Source organism: Mytilus californianus, unplaced genomic scaffold (assembly GCF_021869535.1).
Source record: "Mytilus californianus isolate M0D057914Y unplaced genomic scaffold, xbMytCali1.0.p SCAF_5, whole genome shotgun sequence".
Taxonomy (NCBI): Eukaryota; Metazoa; Mollusca; class Bivalvia; order Mytilida; family Mytilidae; genus Mytilus; species Mytilus californianus.
In genome coordinates, this window is record NW_026262701.1 from 53,758,831 (window position 1) to 53,779,871 (window position 21,041).

General features: G+C 32.8%; 1 protein-coding gene across 1 annotated transcript in view; it reads left to right on the top strand.

Moving 5' to 3' along the window:
* The first annotated feature begins 233 nt into the window (after positions 1 to 233).
* LOC127702626 (lipopolysaccharide-binding protein-like) overlaps positions 234 to 21,041 on the top strand; it is a 39,556-nt gene continuing 18,748 nt past the window's right edge. Inside the window, exons 1-6 of the mRNA XM_052206900.1 lie at positions 234 to 456; positions 3,203 to 3,302; positions 4,194 to 4,325; positions 5,289 to 5,362; positions 6,614 to 6,768; positions 7,334 to 7,397. Of these exons, the coding sequence (XP_052062860.1) occupies positions 351 to 456; positions 3,203 to 3,302; positions 4,194 to 4,325; positions 5,289 to 5,362; positions 6,614 to 6,768; positions 7,334 to 7,397 (631 nt within the window). The 5' untranslated portion in view covers positions 234 to 350. The remainder of the gene's footprint in view (positions 457 to 3,202; positions 3,303 to 4,193; positions 4,326 to 5,288; positions 5,363 to 6,613; positions 6,769 to 7,333; positions 7,398 to 21,041) is intronic.

Below are 21,041 nucleotides of genomic sequence, written 5' to 3' on the forward strand. Positions count from 1 at the left end.
AGTTATAGAGAAAATTTTTAAAGAGGTTAACAGACAACGACTGACGAATCACGCTAAGTGATGAAAAAAGCTGACTTGGTCCATAGGGCCAGGTGAGATAAATAAAGCATCTGTCACAAAATAAATAGATTTGATCGTTGGTATACAATCCAGGAAGCTAGTAATTATTCTCCTTGATATTTAAATACAAATATAGTATCACACTTATTCATAGTCTCAGGTGAAATTCAAGTACAAACTTTAAATCTTTCAAATCACCTTAACATCATTTAACTGTTAATGCGGAAGTTTTACAAGGAAGTTAATACACTTTTCTACACATACATTAAATTGTAAAACTTAGGGTAAACATGTGGCTTTTCATTTCTGTACATGTATTGTGTAGTTTATTTTCCTCCATTCTGGCTACAAATCCTGGGTTCAGATTACGAATAACAGAAGATGGACTTAACTACGGTAAGTTTTATCATAATTATATACATGACAGTAATGTCTACGAATATTATAACTTAATTTAAGTGTCTTCTTACATTATGGTGCTTTATATATATATATATATGAACCCCAAGGGTGACTGGGGAATAGAAATATGGTCACTACAGGTCTTCTTCCGACCGGCAGTAAAACCCTTGCCAAAGCGGGGCGTCCGTTTGGCTGTGCGGGATGTATCAAGTACGCAGCCACGTCCGGTCAGAATGGGGACGTTAAATCCGATGCCTCGTGTAGAGAGAGTGCCACGCTATCTGCACGTTAAGAACCCTTGCAACAACTCTCGGAGGGGTCTGTAGGTGGCCTGTTGCAAGGCTAAATTTCTGTCCCTATCCAATTTCCTTCATTTTCCAATGGCAGTCTAAATTTCCCCGACCTTCATCCCGGACGGCCTCTATTACAGAACCTACCTACTGTATTTATTGTTAATTTGTTCTCATCCTGAACATGAAATTCAGAAACATTTGCCACTGGAAGTTAAGCAACCAACAATCAATCAATCAATATATATATATATATATATATATGTCATAAAAAATATAGAAAACATTATATAATAGATTACTGACTACTGTAGATAACATGAAGTTTCCATTTTCATAATTTGAAGCAATCTTGGTAATCATTTTCAAATACGAACACGAAAGCGTTGTGATTGCCTATGTGGCTTTCAACATCATATATATAAACCGATGACTTGTTATTTTAATTATATTTTTTTGTAATACAAAAAAGAAATTACCCATAGTCCTTACGATTCTGAATCGACGAATTCATAACGATATGGACATTCTCGCTGCGCCTTTTAATAAGGTACGATTGGGCAAAATGCATGCTTGACAACAAATGTGATACGAGAATGTCAACTTATTACCATTACCATGTGAATATTCTTGATATGAATAAAGATATGGCATGAGGTGTACGTCAATGAGACAGCAACGCAACGACACATGTCATTCATAATTGTCATACAATTCCGCTGTAGTTGGATTTTTTTATCCGTGTTGAAGGCCTCATTGTGATGAAACATGGCATTAAAAGCGTTGTTCATTTGCTTTTTGTGCGTTTTTTACTGTGCGTGTACTAACTCTGTGTCATGGGTGGATACCCCATATCCTTTTTTTTTATCATTCAAATTTTAACATTTTCATATTTTTTTCATATTATCATACATGTATAATATTCATCTCATCTCCTTTTTTTAGCTCACCTGGCCCAAAGGGCCAAGTGAGCTTTTCTCATCACTTGGCGTCCGTCGTCCGTCGTCCGTCGTCGTCCGTCGTCGTTAACTTTTACAAAAATCTTCTCCTCTGAAACTACTTGGCCAAATTAAACCAAACTTGGCCACAATCATCATTGGGGTATCTAGTTTAAAAAATGTGTCCGGTGACCCAGCCAACCAACCAAGATGGCCGCCATAGCTAAAACTAGAACACAGGAGTAAAATGTAGATTTTGGCTTATATCTCTAAGACCAAAGCATTTAGAGCAAATCTGACAGGGGTAAAATTGTTTATCAGGTCAAGATCTATCTGCCCTGAAATTTTCAGATGAATCTGACAACCCGTTGTTGGGTTGCTGCCCCTGAATTGGTAATTTTAAGGAAATTTTGCCGTTTTTGGTTATTATCTTGAATATTATTATAGATAGAGATAAACTGTAAACAGCAATAATGTACAGCAAAGTAAGATCTACAATTAAGTCAATTTGACCAAAATGGTCAGTTGACCCCTAAAGGAGTTATTGCCCTTTATAGTCAATTTTTTACAATTTTCATAAATTTTGTAAATTTTTGTAAACTGTAACTACTGGGCCAAGTTCATAATAGATAGAGATAATTGTAAGCAGCAAGAATGTTCAGTAAAGTAAGATCTACAAACACATCACCATCACCAAAACACAATTTTGTCATGAATCCATCTGTGTCCTTTGTTTAATATGCACATATACCAAGGTGAGCGACACAGGCTCTTTAGAGCCTCTAGTTTTGTATTAATTTTGTATTTACATTGTGTCATAGATCAAATTTATTCGTTCCGTGTATGTTCATTTGTTTTTGTTAATATGTCTTTTGATTGAGTTAAGCCATTTCAATTGATATTTTATAGTGTGTATTTCTATATTATGATGTTACACTATTGTTTCAGGTTAGGCTGAATGTTTAAAACGTTTAAACCCGCTGCATAAATTGCACCTGTCCTAAGTCAGGAACCTGGTGTTCAGTGGTTGTCGTTTGTTGATGTGGTTCATAAGTGTTTCTCAATTCTCGTTTTTTATATAGATTAGATCCTTGGTTTTCCTGTTTGAATGGTTATACACAAGTCATATTTGGGGCCCTTTATAGCTTTCTGTTCGGTGTGAGCCAAGGCTCCGTGTTGAAGACGTACTTTGACCTATAATGGTTTACTTTTACAAATTGTGACTTGGATGGAGAGTTATCTCATTGGCACTCATACTACATCTTCTTATATCTATGATAATTGTAAATGTATTTAAAACAGGAGTATGATACACTGTATGCGAAAAAGTTTGCGATACGGTTTATGCGACACAAATTATGAGATGTAAGTTTCAGTGCAACATCTTTATCAGATATTCCAAACAACAGTATCAACGGATAATATATACTTAACTGATATAACACGAATTAAGACCAAGAAACCAATGTTTTTATCAATAATAAGTTGGATGGTTTCAATTGAATGTTTTAGCCAATCAAGTAGCAGTAGATTTGGTTACAAAGAAAGTAAAGACCACTAAAATTCCGGATCAAAATGGGGAAGGAAAAAATGTTAAATATTCTCTTTCCAAGTGAGTAAAACTTATATTTAGAAGAATTATTTAAAGGTGTCAAAAAAGAAAAGTGACACGCAAAAAGTTGAAACATCAAATTTATTTAAATATGTGCTTAACAATGGACTTGGAAAAGTTTAGAATTAGTTCGTTTTATGTCCTGAATGTTTTTACGGTTTAAATGTTTTCTATACACAGCAAAATCATTAGAAAACAGTTAACTTTCCCCCAAATTGCACCGATTATATTTTTCTTTTTACTTCTTTTGATTGCTCTTACTTGACAGAGTACCAGGATGTCCTACCATAGAGTAGGTAACCTGTCGAAAAATTATATACTCCGGGGTCATAAGTCCACATTATCTTTTATTATCTTATTTTATTATATTTACTTATTATCAAGTGCCTTCAATTCAGATGGTAGCTAATCAAAGTTTAATGTTGCCTTCACAGATCAGCATATAAACTTCCTACAAGATTTTGGACATACTTTCAACAAGAATTGTGATATAAATCATATAAATCAATGCAATAGAAACCAAGCAATATTACATTGTACAATTGTCAAACTCATTTAAAAAACAAAATTGATATGTGCCTAAACCGCTAAGTCACATATAAAAGTTGATAAGATTTCAGAAGAAAAAAAAAATTCTTTCAAAACCACATTCCTTCATTGAAAAATCAGTACTAATATCTGTTTGATATCACATGATCTACTCCAGTTAATAGATGTGTTCGCATTAAACATATTATAAATCTGAATATGTAAAAAGTCTCCTTTTTAGCTATACAAACAATTATTATTTATCTTCTGTTGTGCTCTAGATTTTACGTATCTATTTATTTTAATTATTTTTGTTTTGTACAATTATCAAATAAGATATAATAATCATGTGACTTTTAATAGCTTGGATATACGGAATTTTCAACCACCTACTAGCAGCATAACATTAGCTTCAGAGAGCGACTTGCAGTGGAAAGCAACACATTTAGCACTGGAAATTGATGGAAATTTCCACTACAAATACAAAAAAAGATTGTAAGAAACTTGTCTGCTAATATAATTGGTACCGAAGTTCTTTGCTAAAAATGTTTTGCTTACTTTAAAGAAAATGCCTGACGGATAAATTCTAAGTATACTTTAAATAGCTTATGGTTAATCATTGCGCAAATTCATAGGAGAATACCACCAAGTATAAGCTTTTCTACTCATTTAAATGATGAGTACAGTACTATGCTTACTTCACAAAGAAACATTGCTTCCTTATAAAAATAAGGAGATGTGGTGTGATCCAACAAAGTTCAAATGAAGTGAATGTAAGCAATAATAGGCAATCATACGGCCTTCAACAATGAGAAAAACACATATCGTATAGTCAGCTATAACAGGCCTAGGCGATATGAAAAATATGAAACAATTCAATTGAGAAAACTAGCGGCCTAATTCATAACAAAACAAATACGAAAAACAAATCTTTAAAAGACAGTAAATAATTCTTCCAACAATTTGATTAATAATTCATTAGAAAAGAAAAGATGAAAAAAAAAAAAAAACTTGTAGTTTAAAATAAACTATAACTTTTATTCAATGTTTTTTTAATCTTAGCAAAAGCACAAACAACATAAGAATTGCATATAAATGCTATTCAAAGGCTACTTTGACAACTAGACTTTTGTTGAAGAGATAAAGAGAAGACCGTCAGAATTACATTTCAATGTATAATAAACTCATCATAGATACCAGGATTGAAATTTTATATTAACGCCAGACGCGCGTTTCGTCTACAAAAGACTCATCAGTGACGCTCGAATCAAAAAATGTTAAAAGGCCAAATATATAAGTTTTGTTTATTTTAAATAAATCAATGTCTGACTAGCATTTTGATGGGAAATATCTTCAAACTTTCCTCGTGGAAACACCGAGCTATTGACTGTGATAGCCATGACTCGGCACATGCACTTGTGAATGACTAAAGTGTTTGTTTATTTTATCTCATTATAGCATTAAATTTTCTGGTGGTGGAAGTGTCAACGTCAAGTTTTCTGATATCTCATTCAGTGTTGGAGTCAATCTAGGTAAGTGTCAACGTCAAGTTTTCTGATATCTCATTCAGTGTTGGAGTCAATCTAGGTAAGTGTCAACGTCAAGTTTTCTGATATCTCATTCAGGGTTGGAATCAGTCTAGGTAAGTATCAAGTGCAAATTTTCTAATATCTCATTCAGTGTTGAAGGCAATCTAGGTAAGTGTCAACGTCAAGTTTTCTGATATCTCATTCAGTGTTGGAGTCAATCTAGGTAAGTGTCAACGTCAAGTTTTCTAATATCTCATTTAGTGTTGGATTCAATCTAGGTAAGTGTGAACGTCAAGTTTTCTAATATCTCATTCAGTGTTGGAGTCAATCTAGGTAAGTGTCAACGTTAAGTTTTCTAATATCTCATTCAGTGTTGGAGTCAATCTAGGTAAGAATGATTTGTAGCTGTCTCATTAACATAATTATTTATATAATTTTACATCTCCCTCCTTGTATTGATATTTGTATTTACACAATTAAGTTTCCATATAAGAATGAGGAGATGTGGTATGATTGCCAATGGGACAACTAACAAACAATGCTCCCATATGGCTTAGTGAGTTCATTCCGACGAAAATCTTCAGAAAATTATATTTTTATTACTCATTCCAAAAATCAATGACCAGACTAATATGTGAATTTTATATCTTAGAATGTGTTGGATGTATACGTAATAAGCAAATGGTTTTGGGATATAATAAGTAGGGAAGGGGTCATGAGAGTATTGATACTAAACTTTCGTTTAATATAAACAGTACTGTTTAATCCCTTTAAGGAATGACTGTAATATTTTTTCGGTCTATGAAGAAATAACCTCAAAAATGTGTTGCACACTGATTAAACCGCGTAGCGGGTTATTTAAAAGTTTGCACCATATTTTTGAGGTTATTTCGAATCGACAGAAAAAATATTACAGTCAGTCCTTATAATTTATCTCTAAATTCCATTGTTAAGGAGAAAACCATGAAAAAACGTTCATGACGTCACGGTCACATGACAAAATTATGTCTACAAGGATCTTTAAGCTGATAGACAAAAAACTTTCAGCCGATCAGAAGACGAATTACATCCAAAATTAAATTATTTCTTTATAGACAAATGCTATGGTATAATTAGTACCTGGACACGAGCCCGGGGACACAAGATTATATATTTCACCTTTTATAAGGTCTCATGCCATGCATGTAATGAAAGCGAAATTAAAATATTCACATGCTAACATTATATAAGTATTATCCTTATATTGTATATTAGGTGTTGATGGTAGTGGAAAGCCAACAATAAAAGCTGGTAAATGTTCGTGTGACAGTGGTCCAGTAAAAGTAAAATTTAGAGGTGGTTTGTCTTGGATATACAATTTGTTCTCTGGAAAGGTTGGAAAAATTATTGCCGGTCAGTTTCAGAGTAAAGTAAGTATAATACTGCCATCTAAGCATATATTTTCTGATATCACTAGGAATTATATTGGCCATTGAAAAGAAAACTGATTACAGGCATCCCCACTGCCGTGAACTGATCTGAAAAATTTGAGTAACCCATTGCAGACATCCCTTGTGGAAAATATTCAGTACTATGTGCTCATACTGAAAAAACTTAACACTTCTTGAATGATTCATTTGCAGGCACATATCTCAACATTGGCACACTGCAAGAATATCATTTACGAATCAACTGCATTGAAATTACTACAATGAAACTGCTTTACAAATAAGTTTTAACCAGAACGAAACTTTTATGTTTTTTATATTAAGTTTTTTTTAGATTTTGCTATGATTAAAATGGTCGTATAAAACTGTATTACCGATTTTCTGTCAGAAGAGAGACAACTTTCATTCCCTTACGCATGCAACTTCTTACGTATGATGTAGAGTATTGTGTTTTTCTCTGTTATAATGTAGCTAGCTATAACAACGTTAACAGTGCCATTAAATATATCTCTTTACAATAAACAGTAGGTGCTTACAATACTTGTAGATGTGTGGTATAATACAAGATCTCATTGACAAGAATGCACAGGAAAGTCTGTCAACTATAAAAGGTAACGTGTATTGTAAAGCTTCAATATTTTAAGTATACATTGGTAATAAGCTTTTCATGCTCATATTTGAAATAATAAGAAAGTGGTAAAAATCATTTAGTGATCGCTTAGCAAAAACAAATGATTCACGTTCTTGAAAAAACTAATCCAAGACACCAGACAAATAATTTAGTACGCTAGTTGCGAATTGTGTCTAGACAAGACATATCAGTGGCGCTAAAATCCAAACAGCTGGAAAACCAAATCAATAATGATATTTAAGAGCATGATAAACTTCTTTCCAAAATGTTGTGCAAAATCTATAAATTGATGACTCATAATTAGGATCTATGATGTACAACGAGTTTATCCTTATATTTTGTCAATATTATATTTTTGAACACACCATCGTCTGAATACTAAGGTATTTACAACAATGTACACATTTCAGTTGACAAAGAATGGGTACAGTATGTTCTCGTTATGACATATTAAAAGAGGCAGGTTTTTTTTTCTAAAACAAAAAAAAAAACTACTCAAACAAGATTATGTACGAACAACTATTAAAAGGAATCTGTGATTTAAGAACAATCTACGCTGGAAACCACGAATTGGTTGATTGCAACAATTTGGTTGTTTTTCAATGTATTAAAGATTTATTTTTTACTCTGTCATAGCTATGGTCAAATTTATTGTGTAAATGTCTTCGAAACGTGTCACTGAATATAATTGAAATCGAATCATGGTTAAGAGCATCCCTTACAGAAATGAAAAGTTTCCTGCAATATTGCCGCAATATTGCAGCAATATTGCAGCAAACAAATCTGTTTGCAAGAAATGTTTGCAGTAAAGTTGCAGGTTGTTGCAGCTACCTGCAAAGTTCTCGCAACATTGCTGCAACAACTTTTGTTTGCGGGAAAATGGCAGCAACTTTGCGGCAATGTTGCAGGAAAGAAACTATTTGCCACAATGTTGCAAGAAAATGTTCTTCATAAAATTTTGAACAAGATTGTTTGCAAGAATGTTGCAAGAATCATATCTTTAAGATATAGGAATTGATTGTTTGCAAAAATGTTGCGAGAAAGAAATTGTTTGCCACAATTGTTGCAAGAAAATGTACTTAATAAAATTTTGAACAAGATTGTTTGCAAGAATGTCGCAAGAATCATATCTTTAAGCTACCGGGTATATATATATATATTATGTATATATGTATTGATGGTTTTCAAAAATGTAGTAAGAAATTTTCTTTGAAATACATGTGGTTGTCCTTACTATACATCATATTTGTTTTTTCATTCACAGTTATGTACAAAAATCAGGCTGTTATTTTCTTGCAAGGGTTGTCCTTTCTGGGCTTTTCTAGCTTACTATACAGTATGGGTTTGACCATTGCTATGATGACATATACTACAGTTGTAACTGTATGAATGTTAATTCTATGTCATTTGGTCTCTGGAGGAAAGTCTTAATATTTGGAATCATACCACATCTTATTATTACATGTATTATATGTATACATGTACATGTATATAAACAATCTCATTTATAAAAATCACCATCTTGTCTTTATGAACAGTATTTTATAAGGATAGAGGAGCAAAGTTTTAAGTGTGTTTTTTGTTTTGTTTAAAAAGGAAATGTTAATCCTGTTTATTAGTATTGAAATATATATTTGATTACATTAATCTAATTTAATTTTCTTTTCATTTGTCATGTTAACAATTTCAAGTTCAAATACTTTATTGTCAATTAAATATCATGTCAATTACAAGCAGAATGATCAATTAAATTTGGTAAAAATGATTACAATGAATAAAATGAAAAGAAAAGACAAAATAATGTATATTTAATATATAAATATCACATGTTTATCACTGACAAATACATTGATCCTTAAAATATACAAAAACTGCATTAAATTATCTGTTCTTCCTGGTGCTGTCATAATATAAGCACATAATGGTCAACAAGATAGCAAGCAGAATTTTAGATAGATAAATCATGCAAAGATAAATGTGTAAAATTTATAAATTTCCTAAGTTTCCAATATTTGTTTTCTAACAATATTTAAATTGATAACTAAATTACACACTTGATTAAATATGTGTCTATCTTCATTGAACATTAGTTGGAACTTGTATGTTTGGACCTTAGTCAGCCTCAAATGTGTTGGCAGGCTCACAAACATATCCTTCCCCTTCCTCTCCATTTTGGAAGGAAACATAAGCACAAATTTCCATAATATTTTCAAGTTTTATAACCACTATTTCACAAGATCTATTCCTGCAGGGGTGAATATGTGGCACAGTTATTTTTAATGCATTGTTTATTGTTATTTTTCTAGTGACTGATCCTATTTCCTCAACAGGTATAACAAATGCCAAAGACTGTCTATTATGCTCGTCATCTATGCATTTGTGAACTCCAAAGTATTGAATAAAACCAAATCGCATACATTTGTTTTGTGGACAGAAATATTTTACAGTATATGAATTTCTTTTAATAACTCTTTCATACTCTATGGAATGAAATATATGTCCTCGTAATATTACACGCTTATAGAATTCCATATTTGGAGGAACCATTCCAAGTAAAGGCACAAGTTGTTCTAAAATATACACAGGCAATTCCTTAGAATATTTTTTCCCAAGAAAATCAACATGAAAATGATTAACTAATCTTGTCATTCTCTCAGAATAAAGTTTTTGAAATGTTTTCCTATAACGATCAGGCAGAGACTCCAACATTGCTGGCAAATGTTGAATTATATTCACTGAACTTAAAACCTGTAGTTCTATGTTCTGAGTTCCATGAAATAATTTATTTAGTTCACCATTTGCATTTTCAAAGGAAAAACATGAGTATGCCCAAAATGGTCCGTGGTTTCGAACACAATCGGGCAAGTGCAACAACTGGTGTACATTCAGTGTCCTATACCTTTCCCCATATAAGGCAGGTAACATCATTACAAAATACTTAATAAGTCTTTCACTCTTGGCAACTAAATCCAAAGATATGTTGTCACCACAGAGATAATTAATAGCTTCAACTAAAGAGGCAAAATGTAAAAAGTAGCAATCCTCCATCAAGTCATTTAGAACTGGAAGAGCATAGAAAAACAGTCAGGAACGCAATTCAGATGCCTTCCAATATTTGAAGTGTGAGCTGATAGAACGTGGCACACGAGTGATATATTTTGGTGGTTTAATTGACATCAAACGCAGGTCAATAACGTCTGCATATTCTGCAAGTGAAAAGTCCTCTTTACTGTAGGTTGATGTTATCCAGAGTTTTATCAAGAGCTTTGTTACCCCTAAAAGAACACCATGCATGTAGTCTATGCTAGCACCTTCAACAAAGTCATAAGTTTGAAGCCCCATTAAGAGAGAAGGTCCTTTGATGCCATTTATAGTTTTTTTTGCCTCCCTTGCAGTGATGGCATTCTCAATACATGTTCTTTTTGTTCTGAGTTCCATAACTTCATCCTTTTTGAAAGGAAATATGTGTACACATCCACCTTTATTTGTCTTAAATGTTTGTCCTTTCTGGACACACTTTCCACAACTATATTCCCCATTAAACTGGTTCATGTTCATTAATAGACTTTTTGCTTGAAGATCTGCTGCTGTACAAAGTAGAAATGCTTTCACTTTTATAACATTTTCATGAACATTTATATCTACACCATTTCTTTCAAGTTCAAGTAAAGATTGATAAATTGGTTTCAAAAACGTTGACATCAGTGGTTTACTATCACCAAACCATAACCCAGCGAGAACCATATTTTCAACTTGTTTTCTATTCTTATAAGGAAGTTCATTAATCATCAAATAAATAGGCCAAAGAGAAAACTTTGAGCTTTTGAAAATTGCAACTCCATCTGTGTTTAAAACAAAAGAGATGTTGTTTGGAAATTCCTCTGATAATGGTCCACCATTGGTAGAATACGCCTTATAAATTTTACCTTCATACACATCCGTGATAATGTTAGCTTTAACTTCCCTTTTAAATCTTTCTTGTTGCAATACTGTGAAATTTTCTCTATTAAATAAAACTGACAATTGATCCTTTATAGGAAGCTCTATGAAGTAGGATTTTGATTTCAGATTTGTTAATGATTTCAAACAATACTGATTCACACATATGTTGGCATTTTCATTCACACATGCTAAGCAATTAATACAATAAAAGTGCTTCTTTAATGGTGAAGAAAATGATGCAAAATGTTTCTTGAAGTGATATAAACTCTTGAGTCCAGGATGAGCCTCAAGGCAGTGTGCAGAAATCAAAATCAATATCTGCTCAATTTCATGTTTTGAAACAAAATTTGTTATCATATGTAGCAATATCATTACCATGCTGACCCATACTGGCATGTCATGACCGTGATAAATAGCAGCATCAGTACAATTTTCTTCTTTGTCGGTTTCAGGTTCTTCTAAATCTGAATCATTTTCTATTTCATCAAATAGTTCCTCATCATCAACAGGAAAAAGATTTTCTTCTAAATTTTCTGCATTGCAAGTTGTCTCTTCAGGGTCATAGTTAATTTCCACTATCAAAGCCTGAATATGTGTTGTGTTTACATCAAAATTTGAAGTGTCTAATTGTTGATAAATTGCTTCTTCATTTTTTCCCTCATCTTCATTGGCTAAAATTTCAATGTCTTGGTGATAATTTGTAATTGAGAATGGTGAATCTGCTTCTTTATTATAACTATTGGCTGTTTTATATTGGTTCTCAAGACCATTTTTGTGACTGCCCATCATTCCTTCTGGGCTGTCAGGACTACATCTATCCACTACCTCATTCACGTCATTTTGGTTGTCAACCATCGTCATCGAGACAGTAGTCTACAAGTAATAACAAAATTAGGTGCCGGCATATTTAAAGGTAACTTACAAATTACAATCATTCAAATCAAATATAAGTTCCTGAAAAAACTTTTTCTGAAGTGGAAATTTGAGAATTATACAGTTGTTGTATCTATTATTTAAGTCCAAAACCTGTAATTTCTGCACAAATCAGTCCAATGCATGTTGTTTCTGCAAAAATCAGCAGTACAGAACCAATCCTAAAACTTTATCTTAGACTCATCACAGTAGAGACACACACTAAAATTCAGCTCAATGTGTGAATGCATTTAGAAAAATTACTAGTCTCAGTCTGTATAAATGTTATTTTCATGAAATGTTCAATGTGAACATGGTCAAAAGTCCTTAATTTCTGCAAAAATCAGTGAAGTGGAACCAAATGTAAACATGATCTGTAACTCATCATAATAGAAGTACGCACATACAAACAATCTGCTGAATACCTGAAGGTGTTTGTAAAAAAATCCATATACAAAAGGTAACTGTTATTATAAATTTTCATTCAAAGTCCAAATTAAAGCTGGTAATTTCAATAAAAGTCATGAGACAAAACCAAACTCATACTGGGTCTGTTTAGAAAAAGTCTGTATAACTGTTTGTTGCGGAATGACAGATAAGAGTAAAGCTTCAGGCTCCACAACTTTGTGGCAGGGCCATAAAAATCAATTTATATATATATATATATATATATATATATAGAGAATATCATATGGCTTTTTCAATATCACATCTGTATCAACCCAAAACACCAATATAATCCCAAGAGCTCTGCTCGAGGGATTATATTGGTTGAGGGTTGATACGGTGTGTGATATTGAAAAAGCCATATCATATACACTTTATTATATACATATACCTCACGTAGATGTTTTTTGTGTGACATGACGTCATACAGGTAAGGAGGTTTGAAATGACGTCATACAGATTATAGGTTTGACATAACGTCATACAGATTAGGGGTTTGATAAAGCCTTTGCAACAGTGACTGCAATCGATGACGTTACGTCATACAGATTAAAGGTGTGATAAAGCCTTTGCCACAGTGACTGCAATCGATGACGTTACGTCATACAGATTAAAGGTGTGATAAAGCCTTTGCAACCGTGCTGATATCGATATCATCACGGTTGGCTGATACAGAACGCTTGCCAATTTTTGTATTACACATACAAATTATCTGTATTTACTACTAAGCATATAATAAATATATATATCCCAAGAATATGCATATGTATACATCATGTACATTAAAATTAAATAAACTGATAACCAAGAAGAGATATGTTTATAATTGGGTATCTTTAAAAAATATTTAACCTGCATTGAATTAAAGAATATACATGTTACTAATGGAAGAATTCAAATATTGAAAACATTCAATGAACAGCACAAAAATTCATGAATGTGCATATAGAGCTTAGATATAATTATCAGTGTTGTTTTGTCAAAATTGTACAAGTTGGATCAGATAATACAAAGTGAAAAAGTTATATTTTAATACCTCATAATGCTCATCTCTTGTTAGTCTCATGCCGGTGTTAAATCTTTTAGGCCTTGCAGCAGGATAACTTGAGTCTGAAATATTTATAGAAAATTGATCAGCAATTTCAATAAAATTGTAAATTCAAGACTACAAATTTCATTATTTGTTAATTTCAATGACAATACAAAATCCTAATGAAGCCATCTTCATGAACAATTCAGACTTTATTTACCTGTCCACTCCAAGAGGTTGTCTAGCTTCCGACCCCCCCCCCCCCCCCCCCTTTTTTTTTTCAAATCGTAGATGCGCATCTGAAAACCCGATATTAAAGATTATAATTGCTTTACGTATAGTGACCTTATCTCGTGGCTTCCTTATCAGTGAATAATTTATATAATTTTAAAAGAAAGAAGCATTTATTTAAAGCCCAAATTACAAACTATCCACGACTGACAATAAAATAGTGGCGATTGACAGTTGTCATGATTATTGCAATCATGAATATTAATGGTCGTGCGACTCTCTGGTGATAATCTTACCTTTGTTTGCTCGTTTCATTCTGTGATAATGATAGTAAACTTCGTTTTATAAACACACTGATTTCAAAACACTTTCCTCGTCAACGTAATATTGAAGCGAAGACTTCAACGGAGATAACTGTGTAACATAAAGCGCTTCAATGATGAAAATATCTTTAGTAGCGGAAACGGAAGTTCTTGTTTGAATTTCTGCGCGCCATCTTTGAAATTTTTACTACAATAGACTACAATTTATATACAGAAAAACCAACCAGCAATGGATTTTATTTCAAAACATGACGTTTTTGAAATGGCAAAATCGTCGAAAGTGTCAGAAGCAGCTGACGGTGTTTTCTTTCTGGTATTTTGGGAAGATAACCAATTTGGTGTGGTTACCAAAAACGACCTGGTTAATATAGCTGTGTCAGAGCTCACAGAGAAAGTTTACGGCCAGAAATGTGAGGCGATGTATGGTACTGACAAATATCATGCAACTCTGATATTTCGAGGTATATTATAAATAACTCATCTGTGCTAGTTTATTTATATCTATTTTTTTTAAAGGGGGGGGGGGGTACTGTATATTTTTTTCTGAGGATTTTGGAAATGTTGGGTTATCTTTTCTCAGAGCCAGAGGAATCTCTTATCATGATGCAGAGGTGGATCAAGAAATTTTCATCAGTGGGGCCTGCTCAGGTCTTGACTCTTGACCAAATAATTATGACGTCTTGAAAGGCTATTACATTTTTTTTCTTTGACGCTACGCAGGAAGGCGTCAAAGCAAAAATTTAAAATAGCCTTCCAATATATGTACATGTATATATATATATATATAGGCTCCTGACCTGGGATAGGCACTTGAAAGATATGAAAGGGTTATAGTCCTGCTTATGCACACTGGACGTGGTATCAAGTTCTTTCGTACCCAATGTAAAATTAAACCATTTCGTACCCTATAGGCCAAATGCATCTACATTACATACCTCATGACATGATCTTACTACATGTACATGCATGTTTACTATTTCTTATCATTATTCTGTTATGATTTTGTTGCATTGTAGCCATAACGGATACTTCTGATGGAAATTTAGCTGCAGAACCGTAGCTCATAGCTATATATATAGGTCCTTATGTTATTTTTTGACTATCTGCGGACCATAGATGGATGTCCGCAAATAGTCAAAAAATAACATAAGGACCTATGAGCTACGGTTCCGCAGCTAATTGAAATTCAGATGATATAAATCTGTGAATTTAATTATTTAAATTCATAATCCTCAAAATTTGATCGGTTGTAATATTATTTTTTAAAATTTACAGAAATGAAAAAAAAAAGTTCTAGGGTCGGTCGGGTAACTGGAACCACACATATATTTTTATTTGGCCTTATTTTAAAATAATAATTAACATAGATTAAATTACTGACACAACAATTTAAAACACATGTTCAAATTTGGCAGCATTTTTTGGCAAAATGCAAAAAAGATTGTAAACAAATTGAACTGAAGTGATCTTTATTTATTTTTTACATTCAATATACAACATGTATCTATCTTAATTTTAGGAAAAGATGAGGATCAGCTTTATACTATGGCTAATAAGTGTGACGGCATATGGCGGAAAAATAAGAACTCTCAGGTACATTTATGAAAGTCATAAATAACTCACATGAAACTTCAAATTTAAAACAAATTATGCAAACATGAATGTTTTTTATAACAAAAAAGCTAGTTTTTATTATTAAAATTATGAAAGTATACTCTTTTCCTGAAAATATTCTTTAATTTGTCCAAATTTAAAAGAGAAATTTACTTTTTTTTTAATTGTTGGCTTCTAGACAACAATTTGGTTTACATGTTTTCAGAATGTTGTTGCCTGAGCATGACCTTTCATGTAAAAATCCAGTGATCGCAATACACAAGTGCAAAGGGGAAACCAAATTGGCATAAAGAGCAAACAAATTCTTACATAAACATCGCTCTGTCATCGAAATAAACTATCTTATTGTACATGTTCATGATGTTATACACCTGCTTACCTGAATATCCTTGCTATTTTGGTAATTCAAAACCTTGACGACCATTTATTACATGTAGCTGCCATATTTTCACAACACTGACAGTGAAATATTTTTTTGAAGATTGAAAGAAAAGGATGCATAAAAAATAGGGATGTCAACTCGGTAAAGATTTATTAATCGAGTACTCGCTGGATTTACCGAGCGATACTCGAGTACTCCCTCGGTATAACATTTACAAAATGGAAACACAAAATTATACCCATTTTAATATATATATGTATTGTGGGTCGTTGTTTTATGAACGTAAAACCCTCGACAATATTACCTAGATAATAGTCCAAGGAATTTTATACCACAATTAATAGCTCATTAGATTTACTACATGTACTAATTATGTAAACTGGCATTAATCTAATCAAGTAATTAATCAATATCTATAGAAAAATCATTACTCAAACAACAGTATTTGGGAACCTCAAAAAAACACATTTACTGATCAACAAAGGTGTGATGATTAGAACTTACTGATGCCTTTTATCATTTTCTGAGGGTCGAGACAGGCTGCAACGAATTTGTTCTTATTTAAAAATATTATTTATGTCAACATTTTCTTGGACGAGGTGATTTCTCAACTTTGTTAGGTAACTAACAGTCCTGCTGCTAAAAATATATGCTCTGACGGTACAGAGGTGGTTGGATAACTAAGACACGATTAGCCTAAAGTGTAAGCCTTGGAAAGGTGCTCTTGTTCATAGCCTACCTATGTTTGGAGAGATTTTAAATGACAGTTAAACCAAAAATTTGAATCGTATTTTAATTTTTATTTATTGTGATTAAAGTTTAATTTCCCGGGAGGCGCTCTCAATAAAAATATTTTTTGTTTTAGCTTAAGAAAGCAACAACATACAAACAGAAACCGATTAATCGAGTATCATTTTGGTAATCGATACTCGGTACCACCGAGTGATACTCAAGTACTCGTTGACATCCCTAGTAAAAAATGATAAAACTGTGCACAGAAGACTAAGTTTATGATATATATAGATATAAGAAGATGTGGTATAAGTGCCAATGAGACAACTCTACAAGTCACAATTTGTAAATTAAAAACTATTAATTTAAAGGTCAAAGTACAGTCTTCAACACTGCCCCTTGGCTCACTGAACAGCATTGTCAGCAAGCTGTAAAGGGCCACAAAAATTACTAGTGTAAAGCCATTCAAACGGGAAAACCAACAGTCTAATCTATATAATTTAATTTTGGATGTAATGCGTCTTCTGATTGGCTGACGTCGTTTTGTTTATCCGCTCATAGACATAATTTAGTCATGTGACCGTGACGTCACCAACGTTTTTTAATGGTTTACTCAGGTTTAAAATGGAATTAAGAATTAAATTATAAAAAATAACTGTAATATTTTATCTGTCTATTCGAAATAACATAAAAAATGTGGTGCACACTTTAAAATAACCTGCTACGCGGGTTATTCAGTGTGCACCACATTTTTTATGTTATTTCTGCATAGACAGAAAAAATATTATAGTCATTCCTTAAATAATCAATGACTTATTTTGGCTTTTTATAAAGTAACAATTAAAAGTCCTGATCTTAATAAATTATTGTACATCTGTACAAAAAGTGAAGATGCATTTTTCTATTGTAGCCTCAAACAAAAAAGAGGGTGTCTAAACCAAATCTATTAATGGACTTTGAAATGGACCCTAATACATGTACCAGTGAAGACACCACAACTCAACTGATCAATCAGCTGAAGGACCAAAAAAAGGTACAAAACTACAATGAAGATAAATATTTTATCAGGAGTTAGCTATACATTAGTAAATAGATTGATCTTAATATAAAACCAGAAGATGTGGTATGATTGCCAAAAAGATAACTTAACGCCAGATGTAGATGTTTGCAACTATAGATCATTTTATTGGACTGCATTTCTACAAACATTGAATGTGACAACCAACAGTTTATATTATCTGTGCTTTTTTTTTTTTACTTTGATTGAAATTCATGATATTGCTATACATGCTATATGAATAACATATTCATATTATTTATTAATTGCTTTATTGACTATGGTTGGCTTCCCTTTCAAAGTGAGTTTCATTCTGTATTTAATACTCTATTTCATTCCATATTAACCCCCAAGGGTGACTGGGGAATAGAAGTATGGTCACCATTGGTCTTCCTCCGACCGGCAGTAAAACCCTTGCCAAAGTGGGGCGTCCGTTTGGCTGTGCGGGATGTACAAATTTGCAGACACGTCCGGTCAGAATGAGGACGTTAAATCCGATGCCTCGTGTAAAGAGAGTGCCATGCTCTTTGCACGTTAAGAACCCTTGCAATAACTCTTTGAGGGGTCCGTAGGTGACCTGTTGCAAGGCTAAATTTCTGTCCCTATCCAATATACCCTCATTTCTCCGACCTTAATCTCTTAATCTATTACAGAACCTACCTATTGTATTTATTGTGAACTTGTTCCCATCCTGAATATGCATGAAATATTTGCCACATGCCGTTAAGCAACCAACAATCAATCAATCATTCCATATTATTTTTAAATCTTTATAAAAATATTTACATTTTGTATTAGCAGTCCAAAGAAAGAAACAAGGTCAACAGAATTTAGATGTGGCTTCAAGAAAGAAAAAACAGGATAAAGAAGATCAAAATGTTGATTCTGTTCCACCAAAAAAGAAATCAAAAGAAGGTAAGGGCTATTCCATTTGAAATTATACACATGTGATTTATCAAAGATAACAAATTGTTTTCATTTCACTTTTCTTTTAAATAATTAAAGAACTGGTGCACAAATTTAAGCCAAAAATGCAAATGTTGCACTTTATAAAATTTTATCTATATAGGAAATCACAGTGTACACTTTTGAAGAAATTTCTAACTTCCTGATTAGTATATTCGAGTTAAATCAAAAGTACAGGTAATGTTAAAGTATGTAATTACGGAAGTTCGCTACTCAGTTTCAAAATAACAAGCTTTTCATAAACTAGTATATATTGATAAGGGATTTATATAGGAACCAAAACAGCAAAAAAAATATATAGGTCAATGTGCTTGTTTTTGAGATATTAGCCATTAAAATTTTGGCAGGAAAGTTTTCTCTCTAGATTTTGTATAGCTTAACCATTGACAAGTTTAAGCTTTCAAAAACTATTAAAAAATAACAAAGATTTTATAAAACTTTTACAGATGGCTTATAATCATACATGTAAAAGATTTATAAAAAAGAAAAATGGGGGTCAATGGGCAAATTTTTTAAAGGCATTCAAATGGATAAAACCAGAGGATTCCGAAAATCTGACAAAAAATCCAAACCATGACAAGCGAACATCCTTAACAGAGTCTGATGATGATTCACAGCCTGAATCATGTGTTTTATTTGCATATAAAAAAAAATCAATTTTACGTTCTGCCATATTTGTTATTGATATTGTAGAGGGCGCTCTTATCATTTTCAAAACTATTTTTTACCTGAAATTTCATGGCGAGAAGGAGGATGCTGACAATGTACAAGTGTGAATTATACAAGCCCCATTAAGGTGCTTGAAATATTCTGAACGATAAACATAAAATAGACTAATTCATTTTCTAATTTTCAGAACTGCAAAAAGAGAAAAAGGAACGTCAGATAAGCAGAAATGCTGCAATGGAGGCAGCAACAAAATGGATTGAAGAGCATGCCACTAATGTAAGCATGGAAACAAATGTAGATGTCATTAATAGCAGTGTCACTAACAATATCCCTGCAACTCAACCTAACACATAAGTCCCTTCTAGCCCTGCATCTCAAACAGACCATAACACAAAAGTCCCTTCTAACCCTCCAGCTCCCCCACATCCTAACACACAAGTTTCTTCTAAACCCCCATCTCAACCTCCCCCACATTCTAACACAGAAGTCTTATCTAATATTGCAACTCAACCATCCCAGCAACCTAACACACCAGTCCCTTCTAATCTTCCACCTCCCAGGCATTCCAACCCGCAAGTAATTTCTACCTCTGCATCTCAACCCCCACCACATCTAACACACCAAACACCTTTAATCTTTTATCACAACTTCCATCTCATCCAAACACGCCAGCCTTCTATAACCCTGCAACTCATCCTCCACCTCATCCTTTTTTTTCTACCTATTCTTACCCTTCCACTCCACCTCAACCTCATCCCTACTATAACCATAACTTCTTTAGTGCTAGCAATTCTGCTTTTTATGACCAAACTCATCCCAATTTAACAAATCCGTTGCTTAATACTTCATGTACTTCTAATGATAAAAACCATGTGAATTCGGACATCCAACCATCAACCTCATCCTGTATGTCCACCGCACTTAGAGGGCTGCAATTTGTGGAAAACGATAATAATGATGAAAATGTAGATATTCAAGATGAAACTATTAATATTTTAAATGAGGAGTGCCAAGGTTGCATAAATAAAACTCTAAAATTAGAAGCTTTAAGTGGTGCCTTAGAGAAGGCAAGAGTTGACAATGAGGCCCTTCTCAACAGGATTAGATACCTGGAGGATAAAACTGGTAGGTTAAGTCAGTTACAGTGGATTTGTTTTGCACACATTTGCATGGGGAGAAAATTGCATTGCGAATAGGTACCAGTAACTGCTGTAATATTTGCTATAAGCCTAACTATATAATTAATTCTGCAGTATTTCTGATTTCTACGAAATTTGGATGCATTTAAAATTATTTAAACTGCATAAAAATTATTTCTA